The sequence below is a fragment of the Sprattus sprattus genome (genome assembly GCF_963457725.1).
Source record: "Sprattus sprattus genome assembly, chromosome: 4".
NCBI classification, from domain to species: domain Eukaryota; kingdom Metazoa; phylum Chordata; class Actinopteri; order Clupeiformes; family Clupeidae; genus Sprattus; species Sprattus sprattus.
In genome coordinates, this window is record NC_137923.1 from 31,026,939 (window position 1) to 31,054,811 (window position 27,873).

A 27,873-nucleotide genomic window follows, 5' to 3' on the forward strand; every position below is an offset into this window, starting at 1 on the left:
TTATTCCAATAACACTACAGTAAGAACCACGTTTCCCAGCTACACTATTCTTGAGTCACTTCCGGCCTGGCAATAGTCAGGAAGTGAGACTAAAAGTAGAGCGGAGTGAGAATTTTATTTACTATGAAGCGGTTTGATGTGTCAACAGTAAGTTCCGTCATTTTTTAATACTATATGATTTTTGCAAGTAAACTAGCTCGATCCCTGTGTAAGCCAACCGTTGACTTGAAAGAGGGTGTTTTTACCGCTGAAAAATACGGCTTTGGGGTGCAGCAGTGAGCTTTTTTTATTTTAGGAAAACTGTTCGACTGCATAACGTTAGCTAGCCTGCTAGCTAGTTTGCTTGTTAGCTAGGTGTTCCGGTGCTTTCCAACGCAAAGCACTCCATCATGATAGAACGTTAACCATATCATTTGCCTTTCGTCTTGCGTCTTCTGTCGGAATATAAAGCACATACAACACTTATGATAACAGAAATACATCTATGATATGTGCCTGTAACGTTACCCGGCTAATGGTGTGTTCGTTGTAAACCTTAGTTGGTTATTGCGTTCAACAATTCCAGACTTCCTTACCAGAAGTGTTCAATGTGTAGCAACATCATTTACTTAGCGTTTGAGTTTTCTCTAGACTGCTGAAGGTCAGACTTATTATTTACAAATGGCCAGCTTCAGTGTCAGTACACCTGCCATGACGCTGTTTCGCATGATGTGTCCTTCGCTAACAAGCTGAGTCTGGTTGGCTTTCCATTCAATTTTAAATTGTCATTTAAGTTTTAGATGTAAGTCTACGTTTTCATGGCATTAATGTCGTTTCTATAAACATTTGTGTCTGTATCATTAGATTGTTATTAAAAGAGACCGATAGAGTATGTTCCCGAAATGTCGTGTGTGTCTGTGTTTTCTGTACAAAGGTTGACTATTTGCATCACAGAAGATTAACTAGACGATTTATGCTGACCTAGATGTTGAGTTGAGAAAATGAGAGAGAAAAAGTCCCTTGGAGGCAAAGTTTTTCAACAGAACCCACACTTTAATACTTGTTCCGTTTATTTATAGGGTATCAGATAAATTGAAGAATACTTCTGGGATATTTGGCAAATATCTTGAAAAACATGAGCAGTTGCCTATCACCTGACATTCTTATTCTCAGTCATTTTCTGCTCTGCTCTACAGGTGCCTAGCATAGCGTTGCCTTAGTCGGGGGACGCAGCCAAGCATGGCTCTGATTGAGGGTGTGGGGGACGAGGTCACCCTGCTCTTTGGGGTGGTGTTCGTGGTGCTGGTACTGGTCCTGGCTTGGGTGTCCACGCACACGGCGGACCCCCCTGAGCACCTGCTCCCACCTGGCCCCGGGAGCACCTCCCCCAGAGAGACAGAGAGACAGGAACCCCTCCCGCCCAGTGACATCACCCCTACACCCAGCAGCCTGAGGGAAGAGGGGAAGCCAGAGCCAGGGCTACAGGCCGGGGCCGAGGGGCAGACATCCAGCAACACCGGAGAACAGGGAGGTGGAGAAACCAGTCTACTGGATGAGGGCGGACCCGGGAGAGACGGGCTGAGGCACAGAGAGGCCGTGGCCTCCACCCCTTCCTCCACTACGCCAACGACTGCAAGTGCCTCCGCCCCTGGCCCGCCGCCGCCTCCAGCCAACACCCCGAACAATCACGCCCAAAGAAATATGGTTCTAAGGCTCAAGTTCCTTAATGACACAGAGAGGACTGCCCAAGTACACCCCGATGACACTATTGGCTATATTAAAAGGTAATGGGAATTAGATGTTTGCACTGAAGCACACTCTGAAACAGCGGACACAACCCAGTTACTTTATTTGTGGAAGTCAGTCATTATAGTTTGGAAAATGTTTTGTAATCCTGAGCACATCTGCTCTTACATTATGCCATGAATCAAAGTAATGTATATGTTTGGTCTCTTGGACGATCCCAGGCTGTGTATACTGGGGTTAGAATTTAAAAGTGGTCCTTTTCCTGCGAGAGGGTTGTGTGTCCTTTGCTGATACGTTTCGAATGGTAAACCCTTGCTATGGTTGATATGTCAGGACGGCGTTCTGTTCCTAGGTTATGAACTTCATAATCGCATATGCTTACATAAGGCAAACCTTTGCGGGTAGAGTTTTGTCATGTTTGCTCTGTCATCCTCAGCAAGGTTATGCTCACTTCTATTTGTGCATATCAGTTCACTTTGTCCCCTTTTGTTTAACTTTCATGTTTTGTGATCTGTGTGCCTTTAGATACATGAGAGTAGAGCAGCTGCAATTTTGCCCCAGATATGTTTACACTTTATCTTACACGTTAGCTTTGCAGGTATGTTGCTTGTGTCAGTATTTGTACCACTTGTGTACATTTGCCCTGTAGAAAGTAAAGGAACAAGTCATACTATGAGGCAATGACATTTTGAGATGTGACTGTCTTGCATATACCTGAAAATGTGTCTTAATGATAGATAGATAGATAGATAGATAGATAGATAGATAGATACTTTATTAATTCCGAAGGAAATTTAGGTCATAGGTAATGTGACCCACTGATGTCAGACTCTTGCCTTCCGTCGCAGCCTAACTCTTGTTGGTTCCCCGCAGGACGTACTTTGCAGGGCAGGAGCACCAGGTGCGTCTGATCTACCAGGGCCAGCTTCTGCAGGACGACACCCAGACGCTCTCCGCCCTCAACCTGGCTGACAACTGCGTCCTGCACTGCCACATCTCCCAGAATGCAACGCGAGCGATGCCGGCCGGGGCGAGGGCAGCCGACCAGGTGCACGTGGCGCTGAACCTGGGAAGCCTGATGCTGCCGCTGTTTGTGCTGATGCTGTCTGTGCTCTGGTACTTCCAGATCCAGTACCGCCAGTTCTTTACGGCCCCTGCCACTGCCTCCCTCGTGGGCATCACCATCTTCTTCAGCTTTGTGGCATTCGGGATGTATCGCCGTTGAGTGGCGCCCGGTCCGTTAGTGATCCCTTGATGCACGCCACTTAAATATATATATTCACATACATACACACACACACACACATACATACACATATTCACACGTGTACCCACATACCCACTACAGCCTACACATGGACTTTTGAGATGGATCTCTGAACTCTTGACGTTGTTCCCGGCTGAGAGACCAGATATTTGATTAAGTATCTGATTTTTTTTTTTTTTTTGTCTGTGTGTTTTCTGTATGTGTGTTTGTATGTCATTTTTTGTCATTTGTTTGGCTTAGCACATTTTGTGTATCCATTACCTAGACATACAGCACATTTTTACCTGTCACAAAACGTAGTGTAATTTCTTAGAATTATTGTTTTTTTCTTTCCTTTTTTTTATATGTAAAGAGATGCTCATCGTGCCTATCCTTATTGCTCTCTTGTCACACACACGCAAGCACTCGGTGAGGAGCTGAAGCTTTCCCCTGCTGTAGGTGGAAGTGGGGAAGATGGCTGGTCTTGTGACTGTCCAAGCTGCTGGCATGTCCATCTGCCTGTCTGTCTCACACTGGGTGATAGAGCAGTGCAGGCAGCACTTCTGTTATATGTCAGGACAGTAAGAATAATTTGTGTAAAATATGGCTTTTGAAACAAAGACAAAATCTATTAAATCATTCTTTTATTTACCCAGGTTATCTTGAATATATTTCGGTTGATTGTTAAATGATTGTGTTCATAAGGTGAATGAATAACATTTATTTTGATTCGTTAAGTTTGGCTCTTTTTTCAGACTAACCGGGCTTTAGGTCTCCAGGACAGAAGTTAACGATCACCATCATGTAGTTCCTAGTGCTTTAATGATATCAGATTATCACTCTTAGGTTAAAGAGTTTTCAAATCTGGAACTTTTAATGTTTTGGAGGTCCTCTGTATAGTTTGTTTGAACAGTGTTCCACGTCTACACGTTTTCTGGCTTTGCAGTGTAACTAGCAAACGTGTCGACTTTCCCTTTAAACTGACTAAATCAATCCTCAGGCAGAGTTTGCGCGTGCGCTGACGGGACTGCTGGTCAAAACCTGCTGCTTATGCAGACACGGGCCCTTCGTGGCCAGCATCAGTCCATCCCGGTTCAATTCCTAGGGGAGGGGGGAGTCAGAGAGTCTCTCTGAAACTGCGAAGAAGTTCTGAGTATCGGACATAAAGTGCTGTTCAGTTTTTTTTGTCACAGCAGCTTTCATCTCGCGGTAGACAAACAGGAATGGAAAGAAAGGTAGGAGTAGGCCTATAACGCCACCGCAACAGTTAACGCGTCATCAACCGTTTCCTTATGATTTCCTCTCCATAAGCAAAAGGGTTGCTGGAATGCGTGCGGTCAGAGCGCACCTGGGCGAGTCATTCTAGCATCTCTGAAGGAGGATAAGCCAAATTAACTGTCCTCATCTTCGTAACTGTCACGATACCTTAACAAAGTGACGTATTTCACATAGAGAGATATAATGCTGCCTTAATCAAACTGGTTCAGATGTAGCCTACGCTGTTTCATATCATGAATAGCCTTCTTATTTTCAGTAATGTCAACATTTAATTTCAGGCACTGAGATATGGGTCAGGAAATCGTAGTGTAGACTTTTCTCTATATGTCAATGGCATAGTTGACAGAAGACCCATCACTGTTGTATCATATCGAGTCCGTGTAACGCTATCAGTTCAATACTAATCACAAATTAACATTAGGATAAACAGGATATTGAGTATAGACATAGTATGGTTTTGATATTAAGTTTTAGCATTGGCAAGTTAAAATGTGGGATAATTAACCATTTCTGTTATTCCTGAGACTGTCTTTAAGATTTGTAATCAAACAGCTCATGAGTCACATTGCAGCTAGTAACCAAGTTAGACGAATTTAGGACTGACAGGACAAACATCTCAAAATACAACATTTCGACACATCGGTCATCCTCCTCCCGTTCACAGGTGCACCGTCATAGTCTAAACAGGTGCAATAGTCTAAATCCTCTAGAAATCATCTAGTGCTGACGTGATGTAGGGCTACTGTAGATGAGTGCAGCATCGGATAGCACTACGCTGATCTTCTGAAAAAAAAACTATTTGTCATCCCAAATAGAAAAAAATCTAAACTTTGGATATTTGAACTACATTTTCTTTAATGACAAATGTTCATAACACAGACCCTGAACCATATGTGATCAAGAAAAATAGCCTACTTAGAACCTAACTCATTTTGAGATTGTAGGCTATAGGTTATTGGAAGACATTAAGTCGTTATTTCAAGATATTCAGTCGTAATTTTAAGATAACACCTTTTAGATAATACGATTTAATATCTTGAAATAACGAGATTGGCTTCTACCTAGGCTATAGAGATCTAGATTACAATCTATCTTGAAATAGCCTATCTAGATGGTATCTTTCGACTTCACATCTTGAAATAATGAGAAGCTATCTTGAAATTAAAACTTAATATCTCCTCATTTGAGATCTTGCAATTATGACTTAATATCTTGAAATAAAGAGATGAAGTCTCATAAAAATACTTTTTTATCACATGGTTTAGGGCTTCCATAAGATTCAGCTTCCTGAATGAATATGCCTGTCCGATTAAGGTCACAGCATAATAATCTACCTCTATGGTGTGCTGGAATACTTTTGGTCATTCACCTGGAGACAGTTTGTTCTCCCTGTTTGCGTACCTAACAACATTTCAGGGGATTATCATTATTTGGAGTGTTTCAAATGTATCACTTACTCGGTTGTTGTCAATGTAGACTCTCCCAATGAGGGGGAGATATTGAGCCTAACAACAGGAAAGAGACATTTTCGTTTTCTTACGGATTTCGGGTGACCAAAGTCAGAAAATATCTCTGAACACAGCTGAAGTTTTCTCAGAAGGATTCTTAAATTAAACTTGACTAGCGCAGTGCCCGTAGGAATCATGCATTCTGTAGTGTTAGCAGACGTAGGTGCAGCTGTTGGGTAGTGTAATAGCAAGACATATTTGCACTCCACATAGGTACAGGTTACACTGAAGTATTATTGTGATGCATGTTTCCTTTTAATTAAGAAATGTTTTAATGTTAGCCTTTTTGGAGATATACCAACAAATAAAGTGCCCGTGCCCGTAGGAATTATGCATTCTGTAGTGTTAGCAGACGTAGGTGTAGGCTAGCTGTTGTTCAGTGCAGAACTGGGAGGATAACATGACGACGTGGCCCGACATAACTTACAGCGAGAATTGTGCGTATTTCGTGAACTCCATAGCCACAGATGGGAAAGCAATGTACAATCTGAAAGCCTCCGAGGCTTATCAATATAAGCTATATTTGTAGCGGCCACTCTTGCGTTGTGATTTTGATTGGCACCCAGCCGTTTATTCATACACTCTGACAGGTTTAATGAACACAGAGCAAAGGCGATCACACACAGTATCTTCTGAATGACAGCCTCTCCCAGCCAGCGTAAATGCAGACTGAGGTTTATAATATTGCAATAATGAGAAAACAAAGTCTACACACGAATTACAACAGATACATCGGGACACATCTGAAAACCTCTCTCATTGCGTCAGTAGATGCATGAACGCATGGTCACTGGTCTAGGCTTACCATCAACATTGAATAGAAAGCTAACTCTTATACAAATACATCAAAGTCAAACTACAATATACTACTTAACATGGTAGTGAGAGTTGGTTACATGCCAGGCCCATACGCATCAGCTGGGGTAACATCTATGACAAGGACTGTTCTATGACTATGACATCATTCACGTTGCGCGGGTCCGCTACATAGTGCCTCACTACAGTGCCTACCGCAAACGGTAAAATACAAATATCTCGCGAACTATGAATTCAAAAATCTTCAAAATCAAGGATGCACAGGTTCATGACATGCGTAAGCTACATGCGAAATATCATAACTAACGTATCTACCGTCAGGGAGATACGCCCTAGACAGACTGACACTGACACACACACACCCACACACAGAGATTCCTGGATTTATAGATAGATATTGAATAAGGTGCCAGATTTCTAGAGACTTCCAGGCGAAAAACACATCGTTAACAGCCCTGTATCCAGTTTGCCCAAACAGTAGATGCTGCGTGTGCTTTCTATTAGGCTACTGTGTATGCATGGCAAGTGTGAGAGCGCCAAAGTTGCGTAGTGGCCGCGCGCGGTATTGCAGACAGATAGAGATTTCAAATTGGATATGAAGATGAAATCTGACACATAGTTTCAGCGTTATACATGGGATGTGGAAATAATTTAGAAAAATTGTAGTTTGAGATGGATTGATAACGAATTTAGGACTGACAGGACAAACATCTCAAAATACAACATTTCGACACATCGGTCATCCTCCTCCCGTTCACAGGTGCACCGTCATAGTCTAAACAGGTGCAATAGTCTAAATCCTCTAGAAATCATCTAGTGCTGACGTGATGTAGGGCTACTGTAGATGAGTGCAGCATCGGATAGCACTACGCTGATCTTCTGAAAAAAAAACTATTTGTCATCCCAAATAGAAAAAAATCTAAACTTTGGATATTTGAACTACATTTTCTTTAATGACAAATGTTCATAACACAGACCCTGAACCATATGTGATCAAGAAAAATAGCCTACTTAGAACCTAACTCATTTTGAGATTGTAGGCTATAGGTTATTGGAAGACATTAAGTCGTTATTTCAAGATATTCAGTCGTAATTTTAAGATAACACCTTTTAGATAATACGATTTAATATCTTGAAATAACGAGATTGGCTTCTACCTAGGCTATAGAGATCTAGATTACAATCTATCTTGAAATAGCCTATCTAGATGGTATCTTTCGACTTCACATCTTGAAATAATGAGAAGCTATCTTGAAATTAAAACTTAATATCTCCTCATTTGAGATCTTGCAATTATGACTTAATATCTTGAAATAAAGAGATGAAGTCTCATAAAAATACTTTTTTATCACATGGTTTAGGGCTTCCATAAGATTCAGCTTCCTGAATGAATATGCCTGTCCGATTAAGGTCACAGCATAATAATCTACCTCTATGGTGTGCTGGAATACTTTTGGTCATTCACCTGGAGACAGTTTGTTCTCCCTGTTTGCGTACCTAACAACATTTCAGGGGATTATCATTATTTGGAGTGTTTCAAATGTATCACTTACTCGGTTGTTGTCAATGTAGACTCTCCCAATGAGGGGGAGATATTGAGCCTAACAACAGGAAAGAGACATTTTCGTTTTCTTACGGATTTCGGGTGACCAAAGTCAGAAAATATCTCTGAACACAGCTGAAGTTTTCTCAGAAGGATTCTTAAATTAAACTTGACTAGCGCAGTGCCCGTAGGAATCATGCATTCTGTAGTGTTAGCAGACGTAGGTGCAGCTGTTGGGTAGTGTAATAGCAAGACATATTTGCACTCCACATAGGTACAGGTTACACTGAAGTATTATTGTGATGCATGTTTCCTTTTAATTAAGAAATGTTTTAATGTTAGCCTTTTTGGAGATATACCAACAAATAAAGTGCCCGTGCCCGTAGGAATTATGCATTCTGTAGTGTTAGCAGACGTAGGTGTAGGCTAGCTGTTGTTCAGTGCAGAACTGGGAGGATAACATGACGACGTGGCCCGACATAACTTACAGCGAGAATTGTGCGTATTTCGTGAACTCCATAGCCACAGATGGGAAAGCAATGTACAATCTGAAAGCCTCCGAGGCTTATCAATATAAGCTATATTTGTAGCGGCCACTCTTGCGTTGTGATTTTGATTGGCACCCAGCCGTTTATTCATACACTCTGACAGGTTTAATGAACACAGAGCAAAGGCGATCACACACAGTATCTTCTGAATGACAGCCTCTCCCAGCCAGCGTAAATGCAGACTGAGGTTTATAATATTGCAATAATGAGAAAACAAAGTCTACACACGAATTACAACAGATACATCGGGACACATCTGAAAACCTCTCTCATTGCGTCAGTAGATGCATGAACGCATGGTCACTGGTCTAGGCTTACCATCAACATTGAATAGAAAGCTAACTCTTATACAAATACATCAAAGTCAAACTACAATATACTACTTAACATGGTAGTGAGAGTTGGTTACATGCCAGGCCCATACGCATCAGCTGGGGTAACATCTATGACAAGGACTGTTCTATGACTATGACATCATTCACGTTGCGCGGGTCCGCTACATAGTGCCTCACTACAGTGCCTACCGCAAACGGTAAAATACAAATATCTCGCGAACTATGAATTCAAAAATCTTCAAAATCAAGGATGCACAGGTTCATGACATGCGTAAGCTACATGCGAAATATCATAACTAACGTATCTACCGTCAGGGAGATACGCCCTAGACAGACTGACACTGACACACACACACCCACACACAGAGATTCCTGGATTTATAGATAGATATTGAATAAGGTGCCAGATTTCTAGAGACTTCCAGGCGAAAAACACATCGTTAACAGCCCTGTATCCAGTTTGCCCAAACAGTAGATGCTGCGTGTGCTTTCTATTAGGCTACTGTGTATGCATGGCAAGTGTGAGAGCGCCAAAGTTGCGTAGTGGCCGCGCGCGGTATTGCAGACAGATAGAGATTTCAAATTGGATATGAAGATGAAATCTGACACATAGTTTCAGCGTTATACATGGGATGTGGAAATAATTTAGAAAAATTGTAGTTTGAGATGGATTGATAATTAATATAATTGAGAACCCCTGGTTAAATGTGTTGGTCACATCAATTTGAAAGCGGGACCAAAGTGTTTGATTTAATTCAATTACAACTAGGCCCAATACAAAGATAAGCTGTAAGTGCAGTTTGGAGTCTGGACAGTCTTTTTCTCTCAACGCCTCAATAGGTAGATCTTGCCTTCACCAAGGTAAAGGTCGGTGATCTTGGGCATAAAAAGTTTGGGGACCACTGGTTTAGATGATGGCCTTCACAGCTACCTAGCCATTCATGGCTCATCCACATGTGAGATAATAAATAATTGAACATTATTTACATGCAACATAATACATTTGGGTTGTCATGAAGACACAGTATGATCAAACAAAGGTAACAGCACAAGGTAGACCACAAATTGTTACACTCCTGCACCAGATCTATAAATGGTTTTACTATCAAAGGATTAGAAAGGGTGGGTTTGGGCTCTTAAGCAGGCTTCACTGCTCTGACTCCCCCCACCTTTTCTTCCGTTTCAATGGGGCAATTCCGTAGTATTGGCTTTTTTTCGTATGAGAGACACTGGGGTTCTTAAGGGGGTCTTCAACATTCCGAACGGCTCCCTGACTCCACGGATTAAGCACTTTGTATGATGTGAATCTAAATCCAAAAATGTATCGATAGACCACCCCCTTGTTGCAAACACTCAGGACTGGGGGGGAAATGTGGGGAATTCTGTCAACAGTACAAAACATATTTTCAGTTGTGTTTGTGACATGGCACATGTGTGGTGTGTGGTGGTTTGGCCACAAATCCCCAGGCATAAGTGACTGTCCCATATTTGGGAGGCTAACAACTTTCCCAGATCGTACACTTGGCGACCATTCAGCTCAAACTTCCTGTGTCGTATCCCTGGGTCCATTGCTCTGTCCAGTGCTCATATAGTAATAACCTACCCATTCACAACAGTCCATACAGCAGTGCTTAATGCATACATACAACAGTGCTTAATGCATATGTCTGCCTTTTCTGCTCTGATTCAACTTTTACATTCTGTTAAGTCCTCTCCTCATTTATAACATGGTGACTTACCTGTAAGCTTTGGCTTTCAATTCGATTTTATTACAAATTAATAAAGAAAAGACAGACAAATTCTTAAGACGGATTTTACTTAATAATTAGTTAAATCACACCATTCACATGCCTGTTGTGCACCAGTAAGAGGCTGTTGTACTGGTCTGTACCATGCAGGCTGTGGCTGATATGCTTCTACATGTTAAACAGCTGCATGCATGTTTGCCTGCAGAGTGGGCCTTCGGGAGCCCCCCTTTCGGACCCCCACCCACTGCTCCCTTCACTCGCAGTGTGTGAGGGAGAGAGCGAGCAAGCGCGCGCGAGAGAGAGAGAGAGAGAGAGCCAGCGAGAGAGAGAGAGAGAGAGAGCATACGCTGCCATAGACTTGACTTGGACCACACGCTGACTCGTTTTTTGAAGGGAGAGCTGAGAGAGGGAACGGGAGTATCGCAAAGAGAGGGCCACGGAGGGGTCTCACTTCTTTAGAGGCAGGGGAGAGTGAGTTACTGAGAGAGGACCGTACAAGGGCTGAGGGAAAGAGGGGGAGAGAAGCTGAAAAAAGGAGTCAAATCTGGGAGAGGTGGCTTTTTTCTTATTCTGATTTGAAATGGAGGATTCAGCTGGTGGAGCCCGCAAAGCCACCAAGAGTAAACTCTTTGAGTTCCTGGTCCATGGGGTGGTAAGTCTATGACCTAGCCTGTGTGCTTGTGTTTGTTTGTGTGTGTGTGTGTGTGTGTGTGTGTGTGTGTGTGTGTGTGTGTGTGTGTGTGTGTGTGTGTATGAGTGTATGCCCTAGCCTGTGTGCTTGTGTTTATGTGTGTGTGTGTTTGTATGTATGAATGTATGAAAGAGAAAGAGGGGTGGGAGAGAGCGAAAGAGAGAGCATGCCTGTGTGTTTATAGATTTTGGAAGAAGCCAGGGGTATGGCACACAGAGACACAGTGTTGCTCGGCAGCCAGACCCAGAACACGAGGAGGATGAGAGGAGGGAGGCTTTCTGCTGGTATTCTTTGTGAATTTTTAAAAAGAACAGAAGGAGCAGCAGGAGAAAGGGGGAAGGCGCAGACGAGAGGAAAGAAGAGGATATTGCCGCCTTGGAAAAGGAGAGGAGGAGAGGAGTAAAGGAGCCAGCGCTGGCAGAATAAGCAGCGTGTGGAGGAATGGGAGGGAATACTGAGGATGTGCTGTGTGCCCTACATGTAAAATGCCTGTGCATGTTTCACAGTGGGTCTGTATATTGTATTAGGAGAGTCTATAGGTATTCAAGGCGTGTTCGAGTCCAACTACTCTAGTTCGCCAGGACTTGGATGGGGAACTAAGAGGTGCTAAAATGAGTTGAAATGTTATTGAGATGCCATCGAAGCTGAATGACATGCACAAGTGTTTAGACTAGTGCCTGTGGTCTGGTAGATGGGAAGCGGTCACTTAATTCCAGAACATTCAATATTCAAATCTTGCTGCACTATCCTTTCAGTTCTTCCTCAGCATTATGTTCAGGCTCACACAAGACCCCCCCATTTCTAGTTGCAGCAGTTATAGAGTGGCTGCTTCTTCAATATCACTGTCATGTTCCAATTTCCAAACTCACCCAATCAGATCCACAGGTCATGGTCTTAAGTTCCAGTCTTATCCAATGCGAGCTTCAGGAGGTTGCTTCATATTTCCCCTTGCAAGCTCCACTGTTTAGTCTGGTCAGAATATAAACTTTTCCATGGGTTTATTTCTTAGAGTCCCCTTTTAGAACATAATAGTTCTGATTGTGCCAGAAACCTTGACGGAGTCCCTCACCTTGCACAAGTGAGAATATGAGTGCGTAGACAATTGTACGACTGTCTTTATAAATGTCAAGTGTGCATGTTCCCTCTGTCTCTGTTGTTAGGAGTCATAAAGCATTTTGAAGGTGGTTACATAACGAGTTTCTTTGAATGCTCTGTGAATTCTCTCCCGGTACTCATCTCTTATTGCTCTGGTGTGCCAGGATTACTCACAGTGGCAAACAAACAAAAAGGCAGTTTCTGTGCGCATACTGCACAGGTGAAATGGAAATAAAAATGAAAAGAATCTGTAACATGCCTCTCTCTCTTGACCGTGGAGAGTAAGTCTAGGTGTTGCCTTCAACAGTAACGATAACCTTCAACAAAAGAAGTGAGCCGCACCGTTAGGGTTTTACTGGTAGGGCATTTGTGCTGCCTGCTCTAAATGGCGGGCCGGCAGGCTGTTGCAGCCGCAGCCCTCCCTTGGCCTCCCTCTGTGCCCCTCCACTCCTCCGCTGTGACCTTGAGAGTGAGAGATAGCCGGACAGGTGTGGGGAGATGTATCGGTGCCCCGTTCCCAGTTACTGCAGTGTCCACATGTTCTCATCCAGAGCCTCCCCTCTGACCCAGGGCTCCCTGTGGCTCGACTTACTTTGGGCCAGGGTCGAGAGGGACTAACTTCTACACCCCTTGACCTGGACTGGACTGGGGGGGGACAGTGGTGGAGACGATTGTCCATTGTGGTTGAAAGACCAGGTGCTCCAGAGAGCTGTTTCCCTGAGAGGCTGTGGGCCAGTGTTTGCAGAGCTCTGGTGGCTTAGCACTGGGGTTATCCATGCAGTCACATGGCATTCCAGGCAGCTGTTGGCTCTGGACGGACAGGCACAGGTGGACCAGAGTGAGGCTCTGGCCCACATTTACAGTAGCGCTGTTGCACAGTGAACCAGAGTGTTCCAGCCACCCTAGAGACGGAATCTACCAGATGGTGTTGTGTGTCTGAACTCCAAATTACATTTGCGCACGCTTTATTTATATATGCCTACAATCCTAAAGTGATTGTTTTCAAAAAGGCAGAAGCATGAGGAAAAAGTATTGTACACAATTCAGCATCAGGCCCTCGTTCATTTAAAAAAAATCTTTAGTCTTTGAATATATCCTTATTTTTTAGATTTTCATACAATCAAATGTTAATTGTCTATAGATACTGTGCATGAGTGTGAACATATGCATGGATTTGTGTATGAATATGTCAGAAAGTGCACTTTAGAGATTGAACTGTCTGTCGTTGTGACTAAAACCAGCGCCTTCATGTTCTCTACCCAAAGCGCCCTGGGATGACTTCAGGAGCCCGGATGCCACATCAGGGGTCTCCAATGGGGCCACCGGGAACCCCATATGGAGGGACGCCCTCTGTACGGCCTGGACTCCCCAACCCTGCACTGGACCTCAGCCGCAAGCGCCCAGCCCCCACCCAGCAGGCCCAGCAGCAGCAGCAGCATCAGCCAGCCGCCCAGTCCCGGCCCAGGAAGTGAGTGAGACCAGCAGCTGACCAGTGATTGGCCATCCTCCATCTTGAATTTTATGCATACATGTTTGCTCTGAGGCAACCTCCAGAGCCTCTACTGAGAGAAACAAGTCTCTACTCCACACACCTGCTTGTCCATCCTAGAGCACTCCACCACAAGTCTGACTAATGCGCTGTGATGATTGCTATCAATCTGTATTTCTGCTGCAATGTGTTGATGTCTGCTGTGTTCATGAGAAGCGACCTCTAGTGGTGAAACACTATATCCCCCTGACTTGGGCTTCCCAGTCAGATGGCACCAGTCCATCTTTATTAGTGTGATCTGTATACAAGACCAAAGCACCATTCTAGTACACAAGAGATCCTTATTACTGCTAGTCTTAAGCTGTTGCCAGTTTCACATGACAGATAATAACTTACAATGGAGGGCATTTTTTAAACGTGTTAAATGTGCATTACTGCTCGTCTTGTATCTTCCTCTTTATGTGAATGTGTGTGTGTGTGAGAAAGAGAGACTTACTGCCCTAAAGGATAAACCACTGTGCATAATGGACAAGCTTGACTTACATATTGCATGAACCAGAGAAACACACAACTTTCTTCCCCCAAACTCATGCACATATTGTATTGTATATCTGTGATGAAGACCTGGCTACACCTGTCTGTGACTGCTCCACCCCTGTCAAGTCATTGTTTAATTAGGACCCCTTGAAACCCTATTGATCCGTAGGAAACCGGTGGGATTCCCAGCAGCCAATGAGATGGCCTCGAGTCAGATCGACATGCGAGAAGCCCAATCAGATCCTCCAATTGGATCCAAGTATGCAGTTTCTTCTGCTGCATGTTAGTTAATTCGTGCCTGCCTGCCTGTCAGAACTGCCCCCCAGCCATGCAGCCTGACATGCCACCGGTCCCTGTGATCGTTCTGCATGCGTGCATCAACATGACAGGAGGGGACTCAGTGCCAGCATGCCCTGGAACAGCCAAGCCCCTCTCAATAATGAATAGCAGCCGATGTGTTGAGTGCTGCAACGATGAGGATGATGATGCCAGTGTGCATGTCTGCTGAAACATGCGCTGACGGACTGTGCGCTGCGCTGGGTGTGCAGTTTGCATGAACTCCTATGTCTATCTCTCCATTTTTCCTCTTCCTCTTTTTTCCATTTTTCTCTTTTGCGCGTTCATTTTGTCCATTGCTTGTTCTTTTTCTCTCTTTATCAGTTCCTTTCTCTATCTCACATCCTCTTTTTCAGACCTCTCTCAAGGTTTTCTTTATCTCCTGAGTGTCTGTTTGTCATGCCATGCTCCAAACACTTCTCTCTATCTCTCGCTCTTTATATCTATGTTTAAAAAAGTTCTACTCCTTCATCGTCATCGTCCAGTCTCATCGTCAGCGTACCCCACACCCACTTCCTGTACCCTCCCCCGTAGTCCCGGAGGAACCATGTGGTTTGAGATGGAAACAGTTGACCATGAGAAAGTTTATCCACAACTGGGGGGGCACTTCAAAATCTCAGCAGTCAGAGATTGTTGAGCTGAGAGTTTGGCATGTCTGGAAACTGTCAGTGGTGAAGAGCTGGTTGTAGAATCTTGTGTGCGTGTGTGTGTGTGTGTGTGTGGGGGGGGGGGGTTAGTTTGAATTGAGACTTGTGTAGTGTACTGCACGCATAGACATATCAATGACACAGTCACTCGCTGGACTACTAGTATGGTATGAAAAGACATCCACATTTTAAAGCTCTGTGGAGCAGCGAGGATAAATTAGCTTCGCCTTAATTCCTTCTTGAGATATAACAAGTGTTGCATTGGAAATGCTGTGATTTACACATAGTAAATGCATGCTTATACAGTCATTGATTTCTATATAATTCATTGATTCTGTCTCTCTCATACACACACACACACACACACATACACACACACAGACACCACCACATCTGGAATGGCTGAATGGGTCCCAGTTACTCAGCAGATGGCCTGTAGCGTTATCAGTCACCATAGTAACATGGATTTTTCTCTCTTTTTCTTTTGCTCTTCCCCTTTCCCTATGTCTAGTGCCAAGAGAAGGAAAATTGCAGACAAGATTCTCCCTCAGAGGGTGAGCAGCTTCACTAGTCGTTGTTTATTCATGCCATGTATGTGTCTGAGTGTGTGTGTGTGTGTGTGTGTGTGTGTGTGTGTGTGTGTGTGTGTGTGTGTGTGTGTGTGTGTGTGTGTGTGTGTGTGTGTGTGTGTGCATGCTCTGGACAGAGGTAAGGAGCAGAGACATCATGGAGCAGGTGAGGGGAGCAGAGGTGGGGGCTGTGGTTGCAGGGAGCGCCAAATTATTTTTGGGTTGTTTCTGTGGCTTTGGAGGAGGGAGGCTGATTACTCAGGTGGTGGTGGTGCATTGTAGTATGCCGCAGTCAAGAGAGGAGGGAATGGAACAAGAGAGAGAACGAGAACCAGCCATTAATATGGTGATATGCTTCATGTCACACTAGAGTGTAGAATAAGGCGTTGTGCTCCTCTCCACAATATGAAATGCTAAATGTTGCATACTTTAGATATTATAATGTGATATTGTATGAAGCATGCTTCTTAGCAGTAGGTGTCAGTGTGTAGTAGAGCACAAGAGGACAATGATCGTCCTTAAATCTCTCCAGCAAATCAGTAGGGGTGTGTTGTGGTGAGCTGAAAATGTGCTCTACTGAGAGTTGTTGATCTTCATTTTTGAACTTGTTTGTCATTTTAATCTTTTCTAAAGAAAGTTATTGCTTTAGGGAGTTTTAAGATGGTGTAGGTGTAAGAGAATCACTCACATGAAAATGTGGTCAGTTCTCAGTGTATTAACATGACTAGAGATTGAGATGCATTTTTTGACAGAAATATAGACATGAATGGATGAAGTATGATTTGTTTGCCATTATGTGATCAGATCCGTGAGCTTGTCCCAGAATCCCAGGCCTACATGGACCTGCTGGCTTTTGAACGCAAACTGGACCAAACTATCATGAGAAAAAGAGTGGATATCCAAGAGGCTCTTAAAAGACCAATGAAGGTATGTATGCCGTTGGCATAGCAGAGTAACATTACGTCTGTAAAGACCAGTGAAGGTATGTACTGTATGCCGTTAGCATAGCAGAGTAATTTTACATCTGTAAATCAATCCCTCCAGGATTTGGGGATCTTGCATTTTCACAAAATTCACGCAAATTCAAGGATTTTCCGGACATTTGGTGAGAAATGACAGTTACGTTCTAGTGGCTGAAAATATCTGTCTTCACCCGCACAGCAAAAGCGCAAGTTGAGACTTTACATCTCGAACACTTTCAACCCTGCCAAATCCGAAGCTGAGGACTCCGAGGGAAGCATTGCATCCTGGGAGCTGCGGGTTGAGGGAAAGCTGCTGGACGACGTACGTTGGCCTAATCTCTGAACAAAACCAAAACATCTGGGGCCGTATTCACAAAGAATCTTAGGGCTAAAAGTAGGTCATAAGTGGCTAATTTAGGAGAAACTCCTAAAAATAATGGGCGTGTCAGTCTTAAATGTAGGACTCCTAATTTTTTTTTACTAAGAGCAATTCACAAAGTATTTTATCCCTAAAAGTAGCACCTAAGTCTAAGACAGCTTAAAACTCCTCATGAGGACTCCTAAGTCATTAAGACTTATTCACAAAAAATCGTAAGATGGCTGCAGCCGACTTGGAATTGATAAAAGACATTGCTCAAACCGTGAAGGTATTAATACTGTCGTAGAATTAGCGCGGGATGCAACGACGCCTTTAAACAACGATGTGTCCCGAAGTGAAATGTTTGGAAACATAAAGATAGCCTATTTGGCTTCGCGGAAAACGCAAATGACGACACTGGGAATCATCAGTCAGCCGTTTAATTCATCAAACTATCAACGCACTGTAGACCCCACATCATCCAACAGTTTATCCAGTTGCTTTTGGACAATCGCCTATTACACAATATCAAAGTAAATTCCATGGCGATCGCAGGAATATCCAGTGACGGGACACACATTACAATAATTCGTCCACCGTGGCCTGGATGTACCGATGACTCGTGCATTTCAACGGCGAGCGGTCGCAGGTTTTTGAGAACTTACCAGCTGGATGCCGCTGGGGTGACAGTGGCTATTGGTCCTGGGACCAGTAGGCTTTCGCCTAGGCTACGGTTCACGTTCGTTTCGCTTTGATCAATTAAGATTGGAGGGCTTGAAGGGCCGTATGTGCTGATATTTGAAGTGGTCAAGGGCTGGAAATATAATAGCCTAACAGTTTGCTGGGTGCTTTAATTATTACTGCCTTGATTACATGCAATTGCCATATTATATATTGATCGCTTTCTATTTATCCTATCGTGCAAAGTGTCATTCCCGTTGGACGCACAAACTTGTCATCATGCGTGTGCATTCTGCTAACTGCACTGTCCATAACTATTTAATATGACTTAATTTGAAGCCTAGGTTATTCTCTTATTTTCAGTTGATATAGTGGGATTGTTAGAGGGACGTCACGAATGAGTTTTTAATGAGAGAGCCTGTCAACAACCAATCACCGTCCTCACCCCTTCTAAACTCGTGCATGAGAATCGACGTCATCCATAGCAACGGAGTTTTTATCTTAAGCTTAGGAGTTGGTATTATCCTTAGTATGAGTAGGTCTCAAAGCCGTTGTGAATCACTTTTAAGAAATTACTTTTAAGAAATTTTAGCGCGAGTTAGGAGCACTCCTAGTGGTAAGATAAAAGGCTTTGTGAATACGGCCCCTGATTCTCTCGCTGTTAAAAGGATCCCTCCCTTGATTTTCACACCTCCGACTGTAATGTCTTTTCATTGTATGTTTACACAGTAATGCTTACAGCAGAGCCATGCACGATGTAGTCCATGTATTTCAGTAGTATTTCTGCAGTATGTTTGTAGTATTTCTGCATTATTTTTTGCAGTATTTCAGTAGTATTCCTGCAGTATTTCTGCATTATTTTTGCAGTATTTCTCCATTATTTCTGCAGTATTTCAGTAGTATTTCTGCAGTATTTCTGCATTATTTCTGCAGTATTTCAGTAGTATTCCTGCAGTATTTCTGCATTATTTTTGCAGTATTTCTCCATTATTTCTGCAGTATTTCAGTAGTATTTCTGCAGTATTTCTGCATTATTTCAGCAGTATTTCTGCATTATTTCAGCAGTATTTCTGCATTATTTTTTGCAGTATGTTTACAGTATTTTAGCAGTATTCAAGCAGTATTTTTGCAGTATTTCTGAGATGCGCTGCCCTGTTTTGTAGCACCAGAATGTGCATGAATGGGTGTGTGGGAGGACACTCGCTCGAGTGGGCCCTGAGCCTCAGGGCAGAGCACCTTTTAATCTCTATCATGCCTTGCACTCCCTCAGCCTGCCAAGCAGAAGCGAAAGTTTTCTTCCTTCTTCAAGAGCCTGGTCATCGAGCTGGACAAGGATCTTTATGGTCCAGACAATCATTTAGTTGAGGTCAGTTTTACTCGTCTCTCTTGTTTCATAGTATCACCTCTCTTAAGGACATGCAATGTATACTCAACCCTGAAAATACAACCCTGGTGTTTTCAAAACTAAAATGGGGCCAACAGTGTTTCCAAAAGTCTCACAACTCTGGAGTAGTATGGACACCAGGCATCAACATAGCAAAAGTGGTGTGTTTGAGAACTAAACCATATTAGTGTGTATGAGGCAGTAGAGGAATGCCTGTTAAGAGCATAGATGTGACTGCTTAGTCTCATTCATTCATTCATTCTTGCCTCTGTGATCTATTGTTTGGCGTTGACAATAACCATAGAAACCGAGGACTTAACAGTGATGCTGCTCTATTGACTGCAATCACAATGTTTGGAGTGCACTTCCAAAATGAAATGAAATGTCTAGCATCGAGATTGTATTGGGGGCATTCAATTGTATTGTATGTAAAAGGTGCTCATGGGTTTCTATAGTAACAATGTTAAAAAGCTTAGACTAAAAAGCATTCTGACATTGACCAAAATATACATATGGCAAAAGGGTCTGTGAAACGCATTCATGAAGAACAAGATACAGTTCAACATGCAAAAGTAAGTCGTATAAGACATATCTTTTTTCTCTGTTACTGTATATGAAACTCAAAATAAGGTGTACAAACTGGAATATGGGTTTAGGTGAGGGAGGGATGGATGGACTGAGTAAATGGCTTTTAGTCAGTTGAACATAAAACATTGCGGAAAATCTTCAGTAGTTCAAAACAATACAAGTGCACATTATCAGGACATTTGCAACATGCTTCCAAACTCAGCAGTCTTAGCTAAAATTATGAGCTAAGGTCAAAGGATGAGCAGTGAAAGATTTCATGTGAAAACACCACTGTTATACTATAATTTAACAGATCTCTAGTTAGGCTCTGAAGTTAGTTGCGGTTGCATGATTTAGCAAATTACTCGATGGAATGGAATGGTCTGATGGGTAGGGTGTCGATTTATTCTGCATATACTACACAACAGATCTGAAGCACACACAACACGCTACGATGTAGAGAGAGAAGGAGGGATGATTAGGAGAAATTTTCCTAGTGTAGTGTCTCTTCTTTGAAAGAAAATCAATATTCTTCAGAAGCGAGTGGTGCTTGCTGTCACAGTTTTAGCTTTTTCACTTCTAGTCGAAATGTCCTTGGTGATTGTTCATAGTTTTTTTTTTTCTTTTTGAATACCTTATTGAGAGTAGCAGTTTGACCAATGCCAGGTCAAGATAACAGATAACCTTTGTCTTCAAAGGCAGCGATGTTACCTCAATGTCCCAGCACCACTCCTTGCTCTGTTCTCTCACCACACGTAGCGGTCGGTGTCTCCACTCAGCAAACCCACAGCATGACCTAAGTCTTCTGCATAATCTTCGTCTGATGTTCTGAGTGTAGCATACAAGTTACATTTCAGTTATATGGAGGTAGATAGGGAGGTTTCAGTTATAGGGAGGTTTCACTCAGTGCTGTTACATGTGTCCAGTTTTCGGGCGTTGTCGGGTTTCAATCGAAGATCCATTTCATGTAACTCTGCAAATCTAGATTTCCTGTGTCCGACTGAAATCAGATTTACACCCCCAGATAAGTGATCGGATTTGGTTGGAAATCAGCCGACACGCGCTTGTAACTTCTGAAACTAGATAACAACTGGAGATGACGTCTTATCGCATGCTTGAGATCCCATCCATAGACATATAAACATGCATCATATATGTCTATGATATGATAATTGCTGGTAGACGCTCACTGTTCTTGTGCTCCCACATCTCATTCACTTTAAAATACTGAAACGAAATGGCCAACAGAAAAGCGAATTATTCTGACGGCTCCTATCTATCTCTGATCTATTCCCATTCCATACTGAATATTCTGTTTAGATCAAAGGTTTGTTGCGACATACCGTGATATTTCAGATGATAAATATGTGGTAGCCATGGCTATACCAATGTGTTGACATTAGAAAAACGTTGACTGCGACTGTTTTGGACAGAACGCGCTAATTCACTGAACAAATATTTTCAGATTACTTTTCCACCACTTGTTAGTCATGTAATCCATTCATATCGATGTAAATCAATCAATACTAATACAACTTTAACTGTGATGTGTTTTTGTTTCATTTCATAACTTATTTACTGTATAATCAACAGTAGCAGATGCCCGCTTGTAAACATTCCACATTTGGAACTGACGCGGCCAAGATCTGGATTTGTCACTGCCATGTACCGTGAGATAAAGCAGTTAACCCCCCATGGATAGAGAACCCCGGCTTTAGCCGAAATCGGGTTTATGCCATTATGTAAACGTACTGAGTTATATGAGGGTAGATAGGGAGGTTTCAGTTATATGGAGGAAATGTGTCTGGGGGTCTGGTTAAGGGTGTGAAGCGGGGTGTGTTAGGAAGGGGAACAGTATGGGGTCTTCCTCGATATGAAAGGTGTGCAGGTCTGCAGATAGAAAAGGTCCGGCTGATCATTTGGATGTTAATGGACGTGGTGCAAATACATTCACATGAGTTGCAGCTATTTAGAAAGTCTATGAAAGAAAATCAATATTCTTCAGAAGCGAGTGGTGCTTGCTGTCACAATTTTAGCTTTTTCACTTCTAGTCGAAATGTCCTTGGTGATTGTTCATAGTTTTTTTTTCTTTTTGAATACCTTATTGAGAGTAGCAGTTTGACCAATGCCAGGTCAAGATAACAGTAAAGACTAATAAACCTTTTTCATTGTGTGGCTCAAAATGACTGAAGCCTTCGCAAAGACCTTGAAAAGCACTGAAATGATTTTTTTCACTTAGCTTTGTTATAGTCATTATTGTAACTGCGCTGTTTGCCGGGAACATTCACACTGTATTAGTCAGTGTAGGACGACATGTCAGGGTCATATTATATGAGCATATGCTTGCATCCTAACAGTGGCATAGGACCCCCACCACCCAGGAGACTGATGGCTTCCAAGTGAAGAGACCCGGGGATGTTAATGTATGCTGTACATTGCTGCTAATGCTGGATTACCAGGTGAGCCTAACACTGGATTACAAGATGGATGTGATGTAACCCATTGGATTATCAAGCGACATCCCCCTATGCTCTCACACACATTCCACACTTAGTTACATATTCTTTCTACTGACTGAATGCATTTGCTTGTGTCTCAATCTGTTCCTTCAGCCTCCCCAGTTTAAACTGGACCCGCGGCTGGCTCGCCTCCTTGGCATCCACACTCAGACGCGCTCCTGCATCATCCAGGCTCTGTGGCAGTACTTCAAGACCAACAAGTTGCAGGACTCACATGAAAAGGAGTACATCAACTGTGATAAATACTTCCAGCAGGTGCTACACCTTCTACCTGCGTCCATTCCACCCTGGAAGTCACTGCACATTATTACCTGCCTTTTTCAGGAGTGACTTGGTCATCAGGGGTTATTTGGGCAGTTGTGGATGTTGGTGCTGATGTAGATTATTTTACTTTCTCTCTGCTTCTCTTTCTTTTATCTCATTCTCACACTCTTGTTATTGGTCTTTCTCTCTCTCTCTCTCTCTCTCTCTCTCTCTCTCTCTCTCTCTCTCTCTCTCTCTCTTCTCAGATTTTTGACTGTCCTCGTTTGAAGTTTAGTGAGATACCCCAGCGGCTCACTAACTTGCTGCTTCCCCCTGATCCCATAGTCATAAACCATATCATCAGGTACCATTGACTGCTCTGTCAAATTAGCCATCTATATGAATAGATTCAATCAGTTAGAATGTATGGCAACTAACTAATTTGTAACATGAAACAATTATAAAAACGAATTCTGTAACATATGTATATGTAAGGTTATGTAACAAATTTATATTATCATGATAGAATTACATGATATAATAACATAAGGCATATTCTTTCCAATAGTGTGGATCCAAATGATCAGAAGAAGACTGCTTGTTATGACATTGATGTGGAAGTGGAAGACCCTCTGAAGACCCAGATGAGTGGCTTCCTGCTGTCAACGGCAAATCAGCAAGAGATCGCCCTGCTTGACAATAAGGTCAGCTCGCTATCTCTAGTTCTGCTAAGGCAAGCCAACAAGGTCCGCTCCCTATCTCTAGTTCTGCTAAGGCAAGCCAACAAGGTCCGTTCCCTATCTCTAGTTCTGCTAAGGCAAGCCAACAAGGTCCACTCTCTATCTCTAGTTCTGCTAAGGCAAGCCAACAAGGTCCACTCTCCATCTCTAGTTCTGGTAATGCAAGCCAACAAGGTCTGCTCACTATCTCTAGTGCTGCTAAGGCAAGCCAAAAAGGTCTGCTTACTATCTCTAGTTCTGCTAAGGGAAGCTAACAAGGTCCGCTCTCCATCTCTAGTTCTGGTAATGCAAGCCAACAAGGTCCGCTCGCTATCTCTAGTTCTGCTAAGGCAAGCCAAGGCCTTTCAACCATCGACTGATGTTAATGAAATTACATAAGACACTACATACTTGTGATACATAGTAGCATGCTCTGACCTGAGCATATAGAGAAAGGGGACTTGAGTGTGATGGGCTGCCTTTCAGAGCACTGTGTCCAGTGATCCTCTCTGACCTTCTTCCTCTCACCTGTAATGTCCATAGATTCACGAGACCATCGAGTCCATCAACCAGCTCAAGATCCAAAGAGACTTCATGCTGAGCTTCTCCCAAGACCCTAAAGGCTACATTGAGGACTGGATTTGCTCCCAAAACCGCGACCTGAAGGTGACAAGGCCGCATTAACCGTTACTGCAGTTTTTAGTAGTATTTCCACATAAAACCATTTCCTGTGTAGGCATATTTTCATACACATAAACATTACATGATATGTAAACCATTTAAATAATATGAACATGCAAGTGATATTAAGATCAGTCCCAGTCAAGTTGTAATACAGACAGTAGAGCTATAGGGTTTTCAGATCCAAGCACAAGAAGCTAATGACTGATGTATAGCTTATAATATGTCCTCAAATGTCCAGTCACTCATCCAGTATTTCGTTTTGTACTTTGTATTCTCATTATCTTTCATCTTCTAGAGAGATGCAAGGATGTCTGGGCCTATAGATGTTTCTAGAATGTCTTTATCTTTAATTGGGAACACTTGCTAACAGTAAAATATGTTTTTGTCTTATGAGGGGCCTCATATGTTAATGTACCCCTATGATTTACTGGTAGTCACCATTTGTAATGTCTCATATACAGCATATTGTGTGTTCTGCCCAAATGTGTAGTTAATGACGGATGTGGTTGGGAATCCAGAAGAGGAAAGAAAAGCAGAGTTTTATAACCAGCCTTGGTCACCGGAAGCTGTCAGTCGTTACTTCTACAGCAAGGTGAGTGCTCAGGTCAAAGGCAGGACATTGTCAGATAGGTCAGATTTAGTTATTATGTAGTGTATATTTCTTTTGGGAAATAGACACAATATTCAAAAATTGGTGGATCATTTTTAAGTTTTATTCTTATTTTTGTTTTCAGATTCAACAAAGAAGATTAGAACTTGAACAGTCTTTGGCAGTGCGCAACACCTAAACTGTTCCCTATGGGAAACTGCTCATGCATCATTTTGTTTGTGGAAATGACCAATTGAGTTCTCCATTCATCGCCATTCTTAGCCTTTTTGGATCAGCCAACCACTGATCTATAATTCTCCAGCAACTTAGTGACATGAGACTTCAGGCACCTTAGAGAAAGACAGTGTTGTCTACATGAAAAGCAACAACTACAATAAAGAAGATATCTCCAGTATGAACTATCCATTTGATCTTACTTGCCATTCCCGGAAAGAAACCTGTTGAGACTGTTTTACGTAATCTGACTTAACATTTTTAATATTCATCCAGTGACTGCTTTGATTTTGATGGCCCTTTAAGAGTGCTTTTAAAAGGTTTTGTGTGGAATGGGGTCTGCTTGAGCCGTTTGTTTGATTCATTTCGTTGATGTGAAAGCTGAACTCGGGTGTGCACCAAGGGACTGTACCCGAGTCCTCTAGAAAACGGAACTTCAGTTAAAGCTACCTACTTTAAAACCTGGAAGTAATCGCTATTTAAGACCGTAAATGGGTCCAAATTATCTCACGCAAACACAAAATGTAACGTGAAAGGAGACCAGCTGGGGCAGGGGAGAGGACATAATTGCACCTGAGTGCGGACCAGCATAACATGATATAACCACCGTTCCTGAAGGAGAGGAACGAGCTACAACACAGATCACGCCCTCGCAGGTCATTACCGTCTACTGAGTGCAACTCAGCACTCTTCACCAAGCACTAGCTGCTGTGCAGGGCAAACTACTGTTGAACCTCATTCCTCTCCTTCAGGGAACAGTGGTTATATGCATGACCTGACGTTCCCTTCCAGTCAATTCACTCAGTACAACACAGATAGCATGGGACATATGACCACTCCCCACACAGCTGAGGCCGAACAGAATATTAGTACCCAACCGGTCCAGCAGGGAGGATGGAGAAAGCCACTGATGGGGCCACCATGTCCAAGCAGTAGAAGTTAAAAAGGTATAGTAGGACGCCCATGATCGATAACACGTACCTCCCCCACTGACACACCCCTGAACAATGCCCAGGATGCTGCCATCCCTCTAGTGGAATAAGCACACACACTCAGGCAAAGGCAGAACAGCAGAGCCAGGAGAAAATGCTTTAGAGCTAAAAGAACTGTCAGTGGCTCTAGATAGTTTATATGGAAGCTGCTCTGAGATAGGGACCACTCATCCCTCACGGTCATGCCCTCACATATCACCCCTCTCCTCCAGCCTCTGGTGGAAGTGTGTGTCGTCACCACTTCTCAAAATAAGATTATGGGTGCTCCTTCACAGAGTACGGTAACTGGTGTTGCCTCCACATTGAGAGCGCCATCAGACAAGCTGCATTTACCTCCATCTCCTGTGGAGATGTTTTGATGTGCTGAGATGATGAGATCAAATCCACCGCTGAAATGCCCTCATATGAGACAAACCCAGCAGTACCACTGCTTTCATGGCACTCTTGGGTGGTACTGAGGATGAGGTTGAAATGACTCCTTTCCATACTGAAGCCGTAGCTTTGAAGAATTCAGCTTCTTCCTCCTCACTGCAGTGTCCAGGAGGGAGAGGCTTGTTCCAGGCAGACTGGGTCTGGGCTTAGCTTCACGTCTGGGCAGGATGCCTCTGTTTGCAACTGCTGAGCCGCGACGGTGGCGGACGTCCCTCTGCCTAGGGAGAGGACTGCATTGAAATATGCAGAGAATGTAGTCCGAGACCACCTGAATTTCAATTAGCAGGGCAGTCACCGGGCAGGTTCTGAGCTGCACGACGGTAGAGAGTGAAGAAGGAATTATCCATCTCGCTCTGTGCCCCGTTGAAAAGACTGAGGACTAAACTAGAAAGAAGAAGGCACTGAATCTAATTTGCACAACATCCGCCGAGCCAGCGGCCACTTCTCCACCCGGCTCCACTTCGCCCTCAGAGGTGGTTCGACAGATTATAGGAGAGGAGGGGAGTGGAGAGGAGACACGCAAGGGTGTGATATCCCATACTATCTGTTTTGCAATGAGTGAATCAAGGGCACAGACCAAAAAAAAGTTAAAACCGACTCTAAAGCACAGATGAAATCAACTAAAATACATTGTTTTGTTTGTTTGTTTGTCTTTAAAAGTCCAAAATGCAAACATTCTGACTGGTGAAATAGATGTTGGTCAGTGTTTTGTGTTGTTTGCCGTGGTTTCCTAACTGTCCACCAGAATCTGAAAAACACAAAGATGTACTATGAGGATATAATTGGCATTTGGTGTGCCAATTTAGCCTGAAGCAGAATTAGACTCAAAAGAGACTGTTAAACTAGACACTAGAAGCAACAGTAGTAGAGGCAAAGATGGTAAGGTGACACTTGTCTAAAGAATGAAAAAGATTTTGTGTCTGCAATGGTATACTAAAAATTATAGTATCTGATAGAGGTAGTATCCTGGCTGATAATGTACAATACTTTGTATCCTAAAGTGTTCTTGTAACTTCCTAAGTGAACTCTGTACTAAAGAAAAACATGACATGTCAATTTTCAAATAACCTTATCCCCTATGCATACTGTACGTACACGTACCATCAAGGATGAATTCTTATCTGATGAAAACTGATTGGTACATTTTTAATAGTTTTTTAGAGATGGAAAAAAACAGTGTTGTTTGCACTTTTTCTTATTCAGCACCTTGTCCCTTTTTGTAACTGTCATTTACTGAGCCTTATTAATGCATTGAGCAGACCACAACAGGACCTGATATGCTAATTCACAGTGTGCATAAAAAAAAAAAGTATGCATGTTTCATGTTACCTTAGACCAAATCTAACTATCAGCAGAGCAGTTGAAATTCTTTTGTTGGACTATGGCAGCTATGGTCAT

The 27,873-nt window shown here is 42.9% G+C and overlaps 2 protein-coding genes across 3 annotated transcripts; both read left to right on the top strand.

Moving 5' to 3' along the window:
• The first annotated feature begins 69 nt into the window (after positions 1 to 69).
• On the top strand, positions 70 to 3,619 carry tmub1 (transmembrane and ubiquitin-like domain containing 1). The gene is made up of 3 exons (XM_080837257.1): positions 70 to 147; positions 1,176 to 1,763; positions 2,599 to 3,619. Exons 2-3 carry the CDS (start codon positions 1,219 to 1,221, stop codon positions 2,948 to 2,950), a joined length of 897 nt encoding a protein of 298 aa, XP_080693383.1. The 5' UTR covers positions 70 to 147; positions 1,176 to 1,218; the 3' UTR covers positions 2,951 to 3,619.
• A 7,495-nt stretch (positions 3,620 to 11,114) lies between these two features.
• On the top strand, positions 11,115 to 27,873 carry smarcd3a (SWI/SNF related BAF chromatin remodeling complex subunit D3a). 2 transcript variants are annotated; one of them, XM_080837443.1, is made up of 14 exons: positions 11,115 to 11,399; positions 13,799 to 14,001; positions 14,729 to 14,818; positions 16,054 to 16,096; positions 16,916 to 17,038; positions 17,273 to 17,395; positions 19,383 to 19,478; positions 22,421 to 22,522; positions 22,676 to 22,837; positions 23,092 to 23,189; positions 23,394 to 23,529; positions 24,088 to 24,210; positions 24,719 to 24,820; positions 24,963 to 27,873. In XM_080837443.1, the coding sequence occupies exons 1-14, from the start codon at positions 11,328 to 11,330 to the stop codon at positions 25,014 to 25,016; spliced, it is 1,527 nt and encodes a 508-aa protein (XP_080693569.1). In that variant the 5' UTR covers positions 11,115 to 11,327; the 3' UTR covers positions 25,017 to 27,873. The 2 variants fall into 2 exon arrangements, with proteins under 2 accessions (XP_080693569.1, XP_080693570.1); XM_080837444.1 differs by lacking the exon at positions 14,729 to 14,818.